Source organism: Bombyx mandarina, chromosome 01 (assembly GCF_030267445.1).
Source record: "Bombyx mandarina strain Sakado chromosome 01, ASM3026744v2".
NCBI classification, from domain to species: Eukaryota; Metazoa; Arthropoda; class Insecta; order Lepidoptera; family Bombycidae; genus Bombyx; species Bombyx mandarina.
The window spans coordinates 16805240-16818066 of record NC_143208.1 but is presented as its reverse complement, the minus strand read 5'-3'; the positions used below and the strand labels follow the sequence as shown (position 1 = coordinate 16818066).

Genomic DNA, 12827 nt, shown 5'->3' with positions numbered 1-12827 from the left:
AAAGTACAGCTTGAATCATTTAATTTATTTTGTGAAATATTTTATACAGGAATCTCCTTCCGCAGAATGCATAGAAAATGACGTAAACAACTTTAGATATTTATTTAGAAAATTGTATGTTCTATTATTATTTAAATGTTATACTAGACACGTTTCATAATAAGAAAAACGGTCAGGTAAACGTTATTTTAACTGATCTTTACTTTGAATATTAATCAACGGCATTATTTCTTTCATGGTGGTGGAACAGTCAAGTTTGGTGAGTTATTTTGCCTAAATGAACTTATTTATGGGCAAAAATAATAAAAAGGGTTTTCATAACATTATTTATCATGTTTTAATTCTTTTGAGAATTAATAATTTTTTATCATCTGTTTGATAAATACGGACTGCCGGTCATTATTTTTAAAATTAATACAAAAAAATAATTAAATGCATGTTGATAAATATTTTATTATTAATAAGAATTGATATTAAACATTAATTTATATCTTTTGACATAATGCATTCCTTTAATTAATAATTAAGTTTCGCAATTTTTTTTTAAGTTGTATTACTACGATTTTTTTTCTTGCAATTGATCATTTGGTTTTTTGAATTACAAATTATAACATACAAATTAAGTGGCATGATATAAAATTTATCAAATCATCAATAACAATATTAGTAATCGATTATAAATAACATAATTTACGATTTCTTTTGTGTCTTCGGATAAATAATTTCGATGAAGCTACAAATTTTTGTATTAAGGCAAATCTCACTGTGCATGATTCACGACAAAAAATAATGGGAATTATTTAATATACATTTAGTTAAAAGTAGTTTAAATTAGTCTAAAGTAGCTAATTTTGTTTAGTTAGTATTTAAAAAAACCTTTAATTTTTTTAAATAATATTTGATACTATTTAAAACAGATGAAATTCAATCAGAAGTATATCTGCCAAAAACATATCTTTATCACAGCTTATAGTCATTGGGATTCAAGTCATGTTTCATTCCAATAATGCCTGATTAATGCGTCACAATGGGAGTTCTCTGGGTCGTTTCGCCATTCATTTCTTGATCCATGAATTCGGGCTCTAGGTGGTGATGTAGTACTTCAGTGCCGTGATGAAGGCCCTCGTCGTGCACCCGTGAGATGGATCCGAGAAGGTGGTAGGCCGATGAGGCCAAACTACCAGGAAAGAAAAGGACGACTGGAACTGTTTGGTGTTACCGTAAGTTTTTATTTAATTTACCCGAAACTTTTTCGTTACTAAAATAATAAATAGCACATTGTTAATATATACTAATATATAAATTTATAGTGGTTTTTACGGATGTTCCGTTATAACTACTGAACCATGCATCCGATTGACTTGAAACTTGGTATCCATGTTGAAAATATATGTACATAATGGATAGGCTAATATTTACATGAGTGTTGGACTCCCTAATAATAATGAAAATAAATAATAATGTTAATTTTAAATGCAGAGTACGGCTAGTTTTTCATGAAATCAAACAACAAGTAGGTAAACGCACTGAACGTATTAAGAAGGATATACCGTGAAATTATTCAATCGTTATACAAAATTGGATTACGTTTAAAGTATTAAATGTGTCTTTTTATTCTAATATATTTCATAATCAAACCTTATTGGAATCTTATGCAGGTATTACTGTCGGACCTATTGCAAGCTCCCACCGATAGATTAGCACCACCTCTTTCTTTCTGGGCCAGAGGTCCAAGGCTTTTTTGAGGTTCCCGCGCTGACGGGGCGTGCAGGATATATTGAACTCCGATCTCATGTTTCAAGTTGGCTGGTTGCATCCACTTTGTATTTTTACGGGCTCTGGTAACCACTTTACAGCAGCGGGTCGTAAGGACCGCTCGATCAACAATAGGAACAAAAAAGCCCTAACAATTAACTATTATTTTACAGCCATCCGATAGTGGTGTTTACATATGTCAGGCACCATCTTATCTGAGACAGCCTGGTGCGGAAGTTCGAGTTACTTTGGAAGTGGAGACGAGCCGTAAGTGCTAGTATTTGTAGCCCTTATACAAATCCGCTCCATATCATAAAGTCGCGGATAAATGCAGCGTTACAGAGTTCAATAATTCAATACGAATTCGATACTTTGAACTCATGTTCTACTAAGGCGCATTATTTCACACTGCCCCCAACATCATCGTAGCCGAAGTGGAAAGTGCCTTACCATGAATGAAAAATGCTCGAACTTACCATAAAAATACCTTACCATGTTATCGCGATGGAAGAACAAGTAAGGCAGAAACTTGTGATGGCCAACGATCATTAGCAGCATTAGAAAGTCGATCCTTGGGCCGAACTTAAAGTGAATTCACGTACTCGTCTAGTTCAATTTAAAAATTGAACGTCTCGAAATCATAGCTCAAAAGTTCTCAGGCTCTTAAGTCGAGGATTATTTTTCGTTTATTTATTTTAAACTGACTCTAGCTATTTGTTTGTAGCTGTGACCGTGCGGCCAGTGTTCGGTGTTTGTAAGCCACATGAAGCCACTTGCGGTAACGGGCAGTGCATACCAAAATCGGCTATTTGCAACTCTGTTTTCGACTGCGCTGATCATTCAGACGAAGATGGCTGCGGTGAGTAATATTCTTTAAGTTACACATAAAAGGTATTTGAATCGCGCTTCTTATGCCAGCGCAACTACGACGTGCCTGAAATATATAAAAATACGATGCAGTATTGTTAGTACTAGTAAGTATTAACAAGACGTGCTGGAATATTTGAAGCAGTAATTCGTTTCGGTTCGTAGAGTTCGCGAAGCAATTGCTCTTGAGCTGTTAGGTCTACTTCGGAGGCGCTTGGGCAGTTGTTAACAAAGCCTACCCCACCCCTCTTGGCTGAGCCTTTGCTCGCGCTCGCCCACCTGTCCTGGTGAAACTGGAAAGCCCCCGGGACACCAGTAATCTTTCAATCATAAAAAAAAACAATGTGTCAATATCGCTAATGACATACGGTAACATTCATTGCTCTAGCATATAGGCCAGTACAACTAAATAGTAGAACTGTAACTGGTCCTACATTTTATCTGGACGTTTATATTGTTACATATTACGACATCTAAATTCAGTTAATTTGATTTAAATAGGAGCCAGTGGCCAGTGCGAACCGAACGAGTTTGTTTGCGCGAATCACAAGTGCATCCTTAAGACCTGGCGTTGTGACTCCGAGGACGACTGCGGCGATGGTTCTGATGAACTTAACTGTGGAACCCCAACCCCTGGAAGCCCTTGCTTGGCGGTAGAATTCTCATGTGCTTCTAACAACCAATGTATACCGAAGAGCTTCCACTGTGACGGACAATCTGACTGCGTTGATGGCTCTGATGAAATCGGATGCGGTGAGTCCATTTCTGATTATTTTACAATAATAGCTTCTCGATTATTGGGTTCTTTAGTTCTATAACGTTAATTTTGGGCAAGAACTTCACTGAATTTGTACGAGTTGATTTTTTAAACTCAAGATAATATTAGTTTGACGTCAAATAATCGTTCACAGCTCAAGTATATATCACGAAACCCCCGCAACCTTCATACGTGAGATTGAATCCGGGCGACTCGTTAACCCTAAGATGTGAGGCCGTTGGTGTACCTGTTCCACTAGTCTCTTGGCGTCTCAACTGGGGACACGTGCCACCTCAATGCACCTTTACCAGTGACAACGGTATCGGAGTTTTGACATGTCCAAACATGCAGGTATGCTAATAAAATGCTTCAAAACATTACATTACAACATTACTTAGGCATTCTTATTTTCGATCGAATGTCATTAATATATAGTTGTTAATTTATTATATAGCGTCATACTTCCACAGTTTTGTACGATTACGCATAGCAAGATATCATTTAGATTTATTTTATAATATTAAGTATTTTTTTAAATTGCTTTATTAGACTATATTATATCTGATATAAGAGAGCCCATATTTAAAAATTATAATAAAGATTTATAATAATTTATAAAGGAAAGCTCACCGTGATTTTGCCCACGAAAAAAATTAGTACTTAAAATTAGTACGTTTCTGATTATAAATTAATAAACGCGAAGTTGAACCTTAAAAAATATAGAGTTTTACTAATGTCCATAATTTGTCGGACTTCTAGGATATATTTAATAGCTGACTTTACTAATGTACTTACATCTCATAATTCAGTATGGAACTTCATTTGCTTCTGTTAGCGAAAATGAATAAATAGGTTGACATGTTAAGTCGAGTGCGTTACAGCTCTACCATTACCACTAGCGCTACTGCGTTCGCGGTTTTTCTGAAGTGTTTTTTTATTGCTTAGGTTGGTGGACGAGCTTACCGCTCACCTGGTATTAAGTGGTTATCGGAGCCCATAGACACCTACGACGCAAATGCCGCCACCTACCTTGAGATATAAGTTCTAAGGTCTCAGTTTTTACAGTACAACGGCTGCCCCACCCATCAAACCGAAACGAATTAACTGCTTCACGGCAGAAATAGGCACGGTGGTGGTACCTACCCGTGTGGACTCACACGTTCTACTACCAGTAAAAGTGTAACCAGTAAAATGTGTATTATCGAGTATTCTCTCTGGGAACTAAATAACCGTTGTTTTTGTACGCTAACTTAAGGAATTTAATATTCTAGCCCCAACATAGCGGCGCGTATTCGTGCGAGGCCATCAATAACAAAGCTACGACATTCGCGACACCGGACGCAATCGTACACGTGAATAGAACCGATCCTTGCCCCGTTGGATATTTCAATAGGTCAGTACTTTCTTTTTTAAGCGTTTTTATGACCTGGTAACTTAGACTTTTAGGTCATGTCTTATTTTAATTTATATTCTTATTTTTATGAAAAATTATAAAATGGAGTGAAATGAAATGAAGACGATTAATTTGAGACATTAATCAACTGGGATGAAAATTAAAAGTAGTGAGATGAGATGATGAGATGATGAAATGGGTTAAAATATTGTGGTTATTTAGGTACTGAGATTTTTTCAGTGGACTTTTTGGAGGATCCCGAGAAGCTACGTCTAGCGGATTTGTTTCATTTTCCCACAGTTAATAAACCACCGTTATTACATATATCATTAAAACAAATCACACAACTTCACTCCTCGCGTTCCCGCCAAAAGTCGCCAGTGCAAATATTCAATGCGATTTCATTCACAAACGTCACTGGGTTTTTAAACATAATTGATTAATAAAAGAATAATGAAGTGCTTTTCATTTTGTAATGGCATCACTTGAGAACGCCTGAAGCAATTTCGCCTTAAAACGGTCAGAGCAAGCCTATTTAATTACGTTCTGAAGAAAAAGAAATGATTTTGACAAGGTAATGCCTGTCGGGTCACCTACTAATAATAGAAATGGGTTATTAACATTGATATACTATTCAATGATATTTCAATAACTTTTTCGTTTTGTTCTTTATTTATTTCTATTGATAAATTAAATTCAGTTTTAAATACAGAGCATCATACACTTTCTTTTTTAGGAAGCGTTCCTTTGAGTTCTCTTTAATATCTTCATAGTTTTGTTTATTATTGAAAAAAATAATTATAAATTAATTAAAATTATATATAATTAAAGAAACTGATCTTGACGTTTGCTATTTCTTTATGAACAGGCAGAAAAACTGACCGCTACTATGAATTATATACTGAGTAAAGTCTACAAATATCTTTATCCAATCATCGAAGATCAACGATCCCATTTGTCATTTTTTGGTTGAATACTTAACAGTAGGCAGCGGCTTGGCTCTATCCTTGGCATTGCTGACGTCCATAAGCGATGGTAACCACTCACCATCAGATGGGCAATATGCTCTTCTGCCTACAAGTACAATAAATGAATAAAAACCCAGAATCGCTTTTGAAAATCGACAATGCCATCTGGGACGCCTTATAGAAACTTTTACTGAAAATGGTCGTAACTGCACAGACCAAAGCTTGTTCAAATTTTTTTTGTTCTACCTAAGCTGATAGCCTTGAGAGGCTATTTCAGCGTAACTTTAACTAGTAGGTAAGCTCACGGGGCTCAAACCTAACGACGTTGCTAACACGAACCCTAGCAAGAGCCGTGCTTCGCATGATCTACTACCGGATCGGAAACGAGACCCACTGAGAAGATCTGGCAAGAAACTCAGTGTGCTGTGTCTGGGTTAATTTACGAAGAGAACGATGACCGGTGCTTGAGGTACCTAAAAGAACCGTTAGTGGATCGGGAGGATCCGAAATGACGTGTTTTGGGCGACGCCGACTGCTTTCCATTCTGTCCGCAGGATCGGGATGTTCAGAAATTCAACTGAGGGTATTGTTATATTCCAGCGATGCGCGTTCACAAAGCGAATGCATCCAGTGCTTCTGCTTCGGTGAGTCCACGCAGTGTCGTAGCGCGGATCTGTTTACGTACAACATGCCGACTCCCCTTGGAGAAGGCGGCACCAGATTCGTCACTGTCACTCATCAGGCCAGAGGCGACATCAGTATCGGCGCCCCGATGAACAACGAATACTTCTATCAACCTTTGAGGAACGGAGCTACTGTAAGTTCATACCATTAAAAATAATTCAGACACTCTCCATCAATCAATGCTATAGCAACTTTCAGTATAAAAATATAAATATCAAATTGGAAACAATCAGTCATAAATGAATGTTCTTCTCAAATATGATTGAATAACAAAAATTTTAATCTAATAGAAATAATATATGAATATTTAATTTGTTTTAGGTGACCAGAATAGTCCCCGGAGACATGGGCTGGTTCAAAGATGCTCATCCATACGTGACCTTACCAGAAACCTACAACGGTAACCAGTTAACTTCATACGGTGGTCACATCAAATACACCATCTCGCCTCACGGATCCGGATATGGCTCAGATGACACTGCACCAACCATAATCATCAAGGTGAGAATATGTAAAAATAAAATTGTCTTATTAATACGAATTTGAATTGTTTGAATTGAATTATTTTATTAATATTAGTTCTACATTTACGTCAATTGGCACCAAGCTGCTGCCCACTATTATCTACACTACTTATCCCACTATGTGGGGTCGGCACAGCGAATTTTTCTATTTTATTCTCCTCTATCAGCCGTCATCTCAACACTTACTGCTTTTTTTTTTATTGCTTAGATGAATGGACTAGCTCACAGCCTACCTGATTGATGTTAAGTGGTTACTGAAGCCCATAGACATCTACAACGTAAATGCGCCACCCATCTTGAGATATAAGTTCTAAGTTCTCAGTATAGTTACAACGGCTGCCGCACCCTACAAACCGAAACGCATTACTGCTTCACGGCGGAAATACGCGGGGAATAATCTTTCTCTTACGCCTCTTCCCCCTCTACCTTGCACTATCATTTCTATACATCTCCTAATCAGATGCACCTCTCTACGCATCACATCGTTCTCATCATACAAAATAAAAAAGAAACTAAATGATTGTTCATAATTAGCATCTACTGTCCAACACTGGACGTAAACCTGGCTCCCGAAACATACCTACACCATAAACCCAATCTTTGACTTCAGTTTTTGTTAATATAATAATATTATGTTTTATTTTTATTTATTTTTTAGGTTTATATCTTAATATATAATGAAATCTTTGCATTTCTCAGGGGAAATACTTCACTCTGTTCCATTACTACCGCGGCGAGACGACTAAAACTATCAACATCGAAGCTCGTTTGACTCCCGAGAACTGGCTGATTCTGGACGAAAACGGCGTTCAAGCGCCAGCGCAGAGATCGACCATCATGATGACGTAGGTTTTTTTTTTTATTTATTGCATAGATGGGTGGACGAGCTCACGGCCCACCTGGTGTTAAGCGGTTACCGGAACCCATAGACATCTACAACGTAAATGCCGCCATCCACCTTGAGATATAAGTTCTAAGGTCTAAGTATAGTTACAACGGCCGCCCCGCCCTTCAAATCGAAACGCATTATTGTTCACGGCAGAAATAGGCAGGGTTGTGGTACCTACCTTCTTTTATTGCTTAAAGTCTGTGGTCAAATTGAGAATAGGTTAAAACTGTAGTCGAAATCTATGATTATAGAAATTTAAATAATTTTGACAATAGAACCTTAATAATGTTCAAACTTACAATTTCAATTAATTATATTCAAGAAAATAATAAACACGAGGTTAAGCCGTAAACTTATTTTTGATTATGCATAAACAAATTGACTCAACAAAACGGCTTATTCCAATTAGCTCTACTAGTCCTAGATCAAATGTCAAATACTGTTCGATAATCAATCTTCTGAATACGAAAAATACCAGTTCAATGTGTTCTTCAGATTGGATAACGTTGAAATGATACTCCTACGCGCTGATCTGCACAATGCGGGCGTGAACATCACAAACTTCGCAATGGAATCCGCGCAGCACATCAATGTTGGACTCGGTGCTGCGAGTCTGGTTGAAGAGTGTACTTGCCCGCCTGGATACGAAGGACTTTCATGCGAGGTAAATAAATCGAGGACAAGATTAGATATGTGGCGGCACATCACTAGTCGTGTGTGCGGCCACCACTAGTACAAAATCCGTCCAGGCGACAGCGGTGTGCGGGGACGTCGCCCAAAACACTACATTACGGATCCTCCCGACCCATTAACTGTGCTTTTAGGTACCGCAAGCACCGGTCACCGTCCTTGTCAAACCCGTCGCTTGCGACGAAGGGATCGACGAGCAAATTAACCCATAGACACAGGCCACTGAATTTCTCGCCGGATCTTCTCAGTGGGTCGCGTTTCCGATACCGTAGTATATTTTGGGAAGCACTGCTCTTGCTAGGGTCAGTGTTAGCAAAACTCCGGTTTGAGCCTCGTGAGCTCACCTACGAGTTAAGGTTAGGTAGGAAAAAAATGAAGAAACAGACTTAGAAACATATTTAATGTCAACAAATACAGAAACCATACTCTTTGTAACCATTTTTTTCTTCTTCTAGAAATGCGCTGTTGGCTATACCCGTGATCAATCTGGGGAATGGTTGGGTACTTGCGTCCGCGAGACCTGCCCGCCAGGTACTTACGGAGACCCAAGTAGCGGATATGCCTGCAAGCCTTGCCCTTGCCCATTGACCAACAGGGAAAACAACTTCGCCTCCACTTGCGCACTGGGACCTGACGGCACTGTTCTCTGCAATTGCCGACCGGGGTAAGTTTTTGTAGATTCTCTAGACATAATCTCTATTTTTCTCTCTCTCTCTCTTTTATTTCTATTTCAATTCTCGGCCTGAATGATTGTTAGGCTTCATAAATTGTAAACAATAATAATTTACAGCTACGAAGGCAGAAACTGTGAGATTTGTTCGTCTAACTTCGAAGGAAATCCTCTCATGCCCGGAGACTCGTGTAAGCCTAAAGCTACCAAGAAATGCAACCCCGCCGGTACAAAGCAGGTTCGATTCCCTGACGAGTGTGCGTGCAAGGTCAACGTACAAGGACGTCATTGTGACCAGTGCAAGAACGATTCATTCTATTTGTCTGAAGACTTCAGGTAATTAATTCATCAAAGGATTTTTGCTATGAAAATTTAAGACGTCCTTTCACTTACTTATCAGATTTTTGTAAAACGTAGTTTTCCATAAAACAAGCCGCAATCTCTATTATGTGGGAATAACGACTATTATAGAGCCGTAAAGCTGAAATTTATATGGATATTTGAAGTGAAATTTGAGTTTTTTTTATTTCTTAGATGGGTGTACGAGCTCACAGTCCACCTAATGTTAAGTGGTTACTGGAGCCCATAGACACCTACAACGTAAATGCGCCAACCACCTTGAGTTCTAAGGTCTCGTTACAATGGCTGCCGCACCTTTCAAACCGAAACGCATTACTGTATCACCGTAGAAATAGGCAGGGTGGTGGTACCTACCCGCGCGGACTCACAAGAGGTCCTACCACCAGTAAAAAGTAACTAAGTAATTTCACAACGGTCCAGTAAAGTAAGTCCTGAACGATATTTTAAATTTTTAGTCACGGATGCGCTCTCTGCTTCTGCATGGGCGTTACCCAGCAATGTACAAGCAGCAACCTAAGACGTACAACCACTGCCGTTCAATTCAACGTGCCCAACATTGTGGACCAAGTCAGGGTTTACAACAGTTCAGCTGGTAGAGCACTCCAGGCTGTACGGTACAGTGTGCCGGTTGAAACTGAAGTGAGACCTCGGATCTACAGCGGCAGTATAGAAGTGAGCAGGGTACCGGCAGTCCGGGACAACGTTTACTACTGGAGCTTACCAAACGGGTAATATTATAAGACCTTCTTTTAAAAATATTATACGCATGTATCCTCTAAGATAAGTTTCTTTGGCACCCTAAACAGTAATGGCAATGTGCTATTCATTCTAAATTATCATTAATATGTCAGTCAGTTACTATTTTAATGATTATATTCCTATTGATCTGTCTATAGCTACACGAGATTACCTCTACTCGTTTCTTTTCGAGTAATGTCGAGTAATGTAATGTAACTTGTTTAATCAATCTACCGATCAGTATTACTTAATGAATGAAAACGATTTATAGATAACCATTTATCAACATACCTAGAAAATTTAAGGAATATCTCTTGACAGACGAGAAATAAGTACATAACTGTTTTGTCTTTGCCTATTTATATGTACCTACGTAGGTAAAAAAAGTGATCATTACTAGATTTTATGAATCCAAAGGACTGTTTCATTAAAATCTGACGGCACGCGTTCCATGACCCAAGAATGTGTTTGACGGTTTTTTTTTAAAGTAAAAACTTCTTTAGCAACGTTGTGGTTATAAAATCGATGAAACGAAAAAGCGACTGTCAAAAGAGATACCCACATAAATAAATAAGATTTAACGTGGGAGAAAATGAGATAGGAAGAATTATATAGTGTTATATTATTTATTCGTGGTTTTCTTTGTGCTCTGCTTCGTACCCAATATTCGTGCTTAATAAATTCTGAAAAAATCTATTTAATACATACGAATGAAATGTAAAATAAATATCAAACTTTGTATCACTATGATCATTACTAAAACCTCCAATTATTCTCTTCCTGAAATTTTACATTCGTCTCATTATCTTGAAGCTAAAATAGTTTAAGGTTTCACTTTAAAAAGTGTGAATTGCACACATGTATTTTTTTTTATTGCATTAAATTGCCGTCTTGTCTAACATTTGACGTGTACCATGTATGTACGTAATTGATTTTAGATTCACCGGTGACTTGGTGACGGCCTACGGTGGTTACTTGAGGTACACTTTGGATAACGTTCCGATATCACTAAACAGCGCTCCAGACGTACAACTCATCAGTGTGAGTAATCATATAAATGTTAATACTGTATGCTCCCTATTATCTATGTACAGTGAGCTTATAAGGCTATGCTAGTGAATTTAACATGACGTGAAATATCCTTTCAAAATTGCGATTTGCTAGACAAAAAAAAAAAAACGTAGGTACTCATTAATCGACGTAGTTTCAAGACCGCAGTCATTTTAACGACCGATCAAATGCAACTTATTTTTAATAAGCATCGTAAAACTGACCATGGTTAGATTCGCCCGCTTGTATCTATTAAAAATCTGGTTCCAAATTTCGATTTATTTTCCAGAACACGAACCCTACATTCCATTACACTGGCAACTTCGTTCCATCATACGACGGAACCCTAAACGTTTCGATACACCTTCTAGAAACCGGTTGGAAAAGGTTAGTGATCTTTACCAAACGTTTTAATGAAATCTAAAATCAAATTGGTCCATTAAACATTGTAAATGGCTTCTTTTTGCAGGTTTGACGGCATAGAAATACCTCGAGAGCACTTCTTAGTGGCTTTAGTTGATGTTAAAGCCATTCTTATAAAGGCTACGTATTCCCAAGACTCACCAATGGCCATTCCGATTAGTGCTAGTATCGATAAGGCTGATCCTAATGGGGAGGGACCGGCCGCTCTACACGTCGAACAATGTGTTTGTCCACCAGCTTATACTGGGACATCTTGTGAAACCTGCGCTCCTGGTTACACTAGGTGAGATAATACATGTATATCCAGGTCTTTGGGAATGTCCAATGGAAACCACTTAACACCTAACTCCATACTGCTTCAACCACCATTGCTATAAAAAAAAAGATTTTTATGACCTAATAACATAAATTTTCCCTACCGAATCATTATTTTCAAAAGGAAGGATGTTAATAAATTTTCTCTTCATAAAGCTAAATTTATCGAGCTTGTCTGTAGGTAGTGCCATTTACTCTTTCATTATAAATTCTACACGTAGATATATCTGGTGCACTAGGAATTAATAATTTGTATAATAATTCGTGTGCTGATTGGATCAAAATTTTAATTGACAAGAGTGCACAGTTTCATACCATATATACATATTATTATGATAGCATTTCATAACTAAAAAGATATTCTTTTAAACAGTTCTTAAAATGAAAACCTTGCAAGATCTTGTTCATAATCGACCTCGTTTGTTTTATCATCATCATCATCATCGTCATCAGCCCACAGTCGTCCACCGTTGGACATAGGCCTCTCCAAATTCACACCACCGATCCCAGTCTTCAGCTTTTTTCATCCATCTTTTGTTTGTTTCAGGGGTGATCGAACTATATACTTGAAAGAATGCATACCTTGCAACTGTAACGGTCATTCGAATATGTGTAATCCAAAGACAGGGGTCTGTTACGTAAGTAATCGATTTTATTCGTTCGTATCAAGCGTCTCATAGTTTATTTAATGATTTTTTTTTTTTTTTTTCATAGTGAGAATTTCATCACAATTGACTGTTTGGC

At 37.7% G+C, this 12827-nt stretch overlaps 1 protein-coding gene across 11 annotated transcripts in view; it reads left to right on the top strand.

Moving 5' to 3' along the window:
• LOC114252791 (basement membrane-specific heparan sulfate proteoglycan core protein) overlaps nt 1-12827 on the top strand; it is a 203121-nt gene that overhangs the window by 151814 nt on the left and 38480 nt on the right. For all 11 annotated transcript variants that reach the window (XM_028187426.2, XM_028187425.2, XM_089731410.1 and 8 more), the window contains 17 exons: nt 1087-1220; nt 1929-2022; nt 2480-2614; nt 3124-3375; nt 3534-3730; nt 4651-4772; nt 6341-6557; nt 6746-6925; nt 7648-7793; nt 8333-8501; nt 8983-9191; nt 9318-9533; nt 10013-10285; nt 11234-11336; nt 11635-11732; nt 11815-12051; nt 12631-12721. In XM_028187426.2, coding sequence (XP_028043227.2) covers nt 1087-1220; nt 1929-2022; nt 2480-2614; nt 3124-3375; nt 3534-3730; nt 4651-4772; nt 6341-6557; nt 6746-6925; nt 7648-7793; nt 8333-8501; nt 8983-9191; nt 9318-9533; nt 10013-10285; nt 11234-11336; nt 11635-11732; nt 11815-12051; nt 12631-12721 — 2873 coding nt within the window. The remainder of the gene's footprint in view (nt 1-1086; nt 1221-1928; nt 2023-2479; nt 2615-3123; nt 3376-3533; nt 3731-4650; nt 4773-6340; nt 6558-6745; nt 6926-7647; nt 7794-8332; nt 8502-8982; nt 9192-9317; nt 9534-10012; nt 10286-11233; nt 11337-11634; nt 11733-11814; nt 12052-12630; nt 12722-12827) is intronic.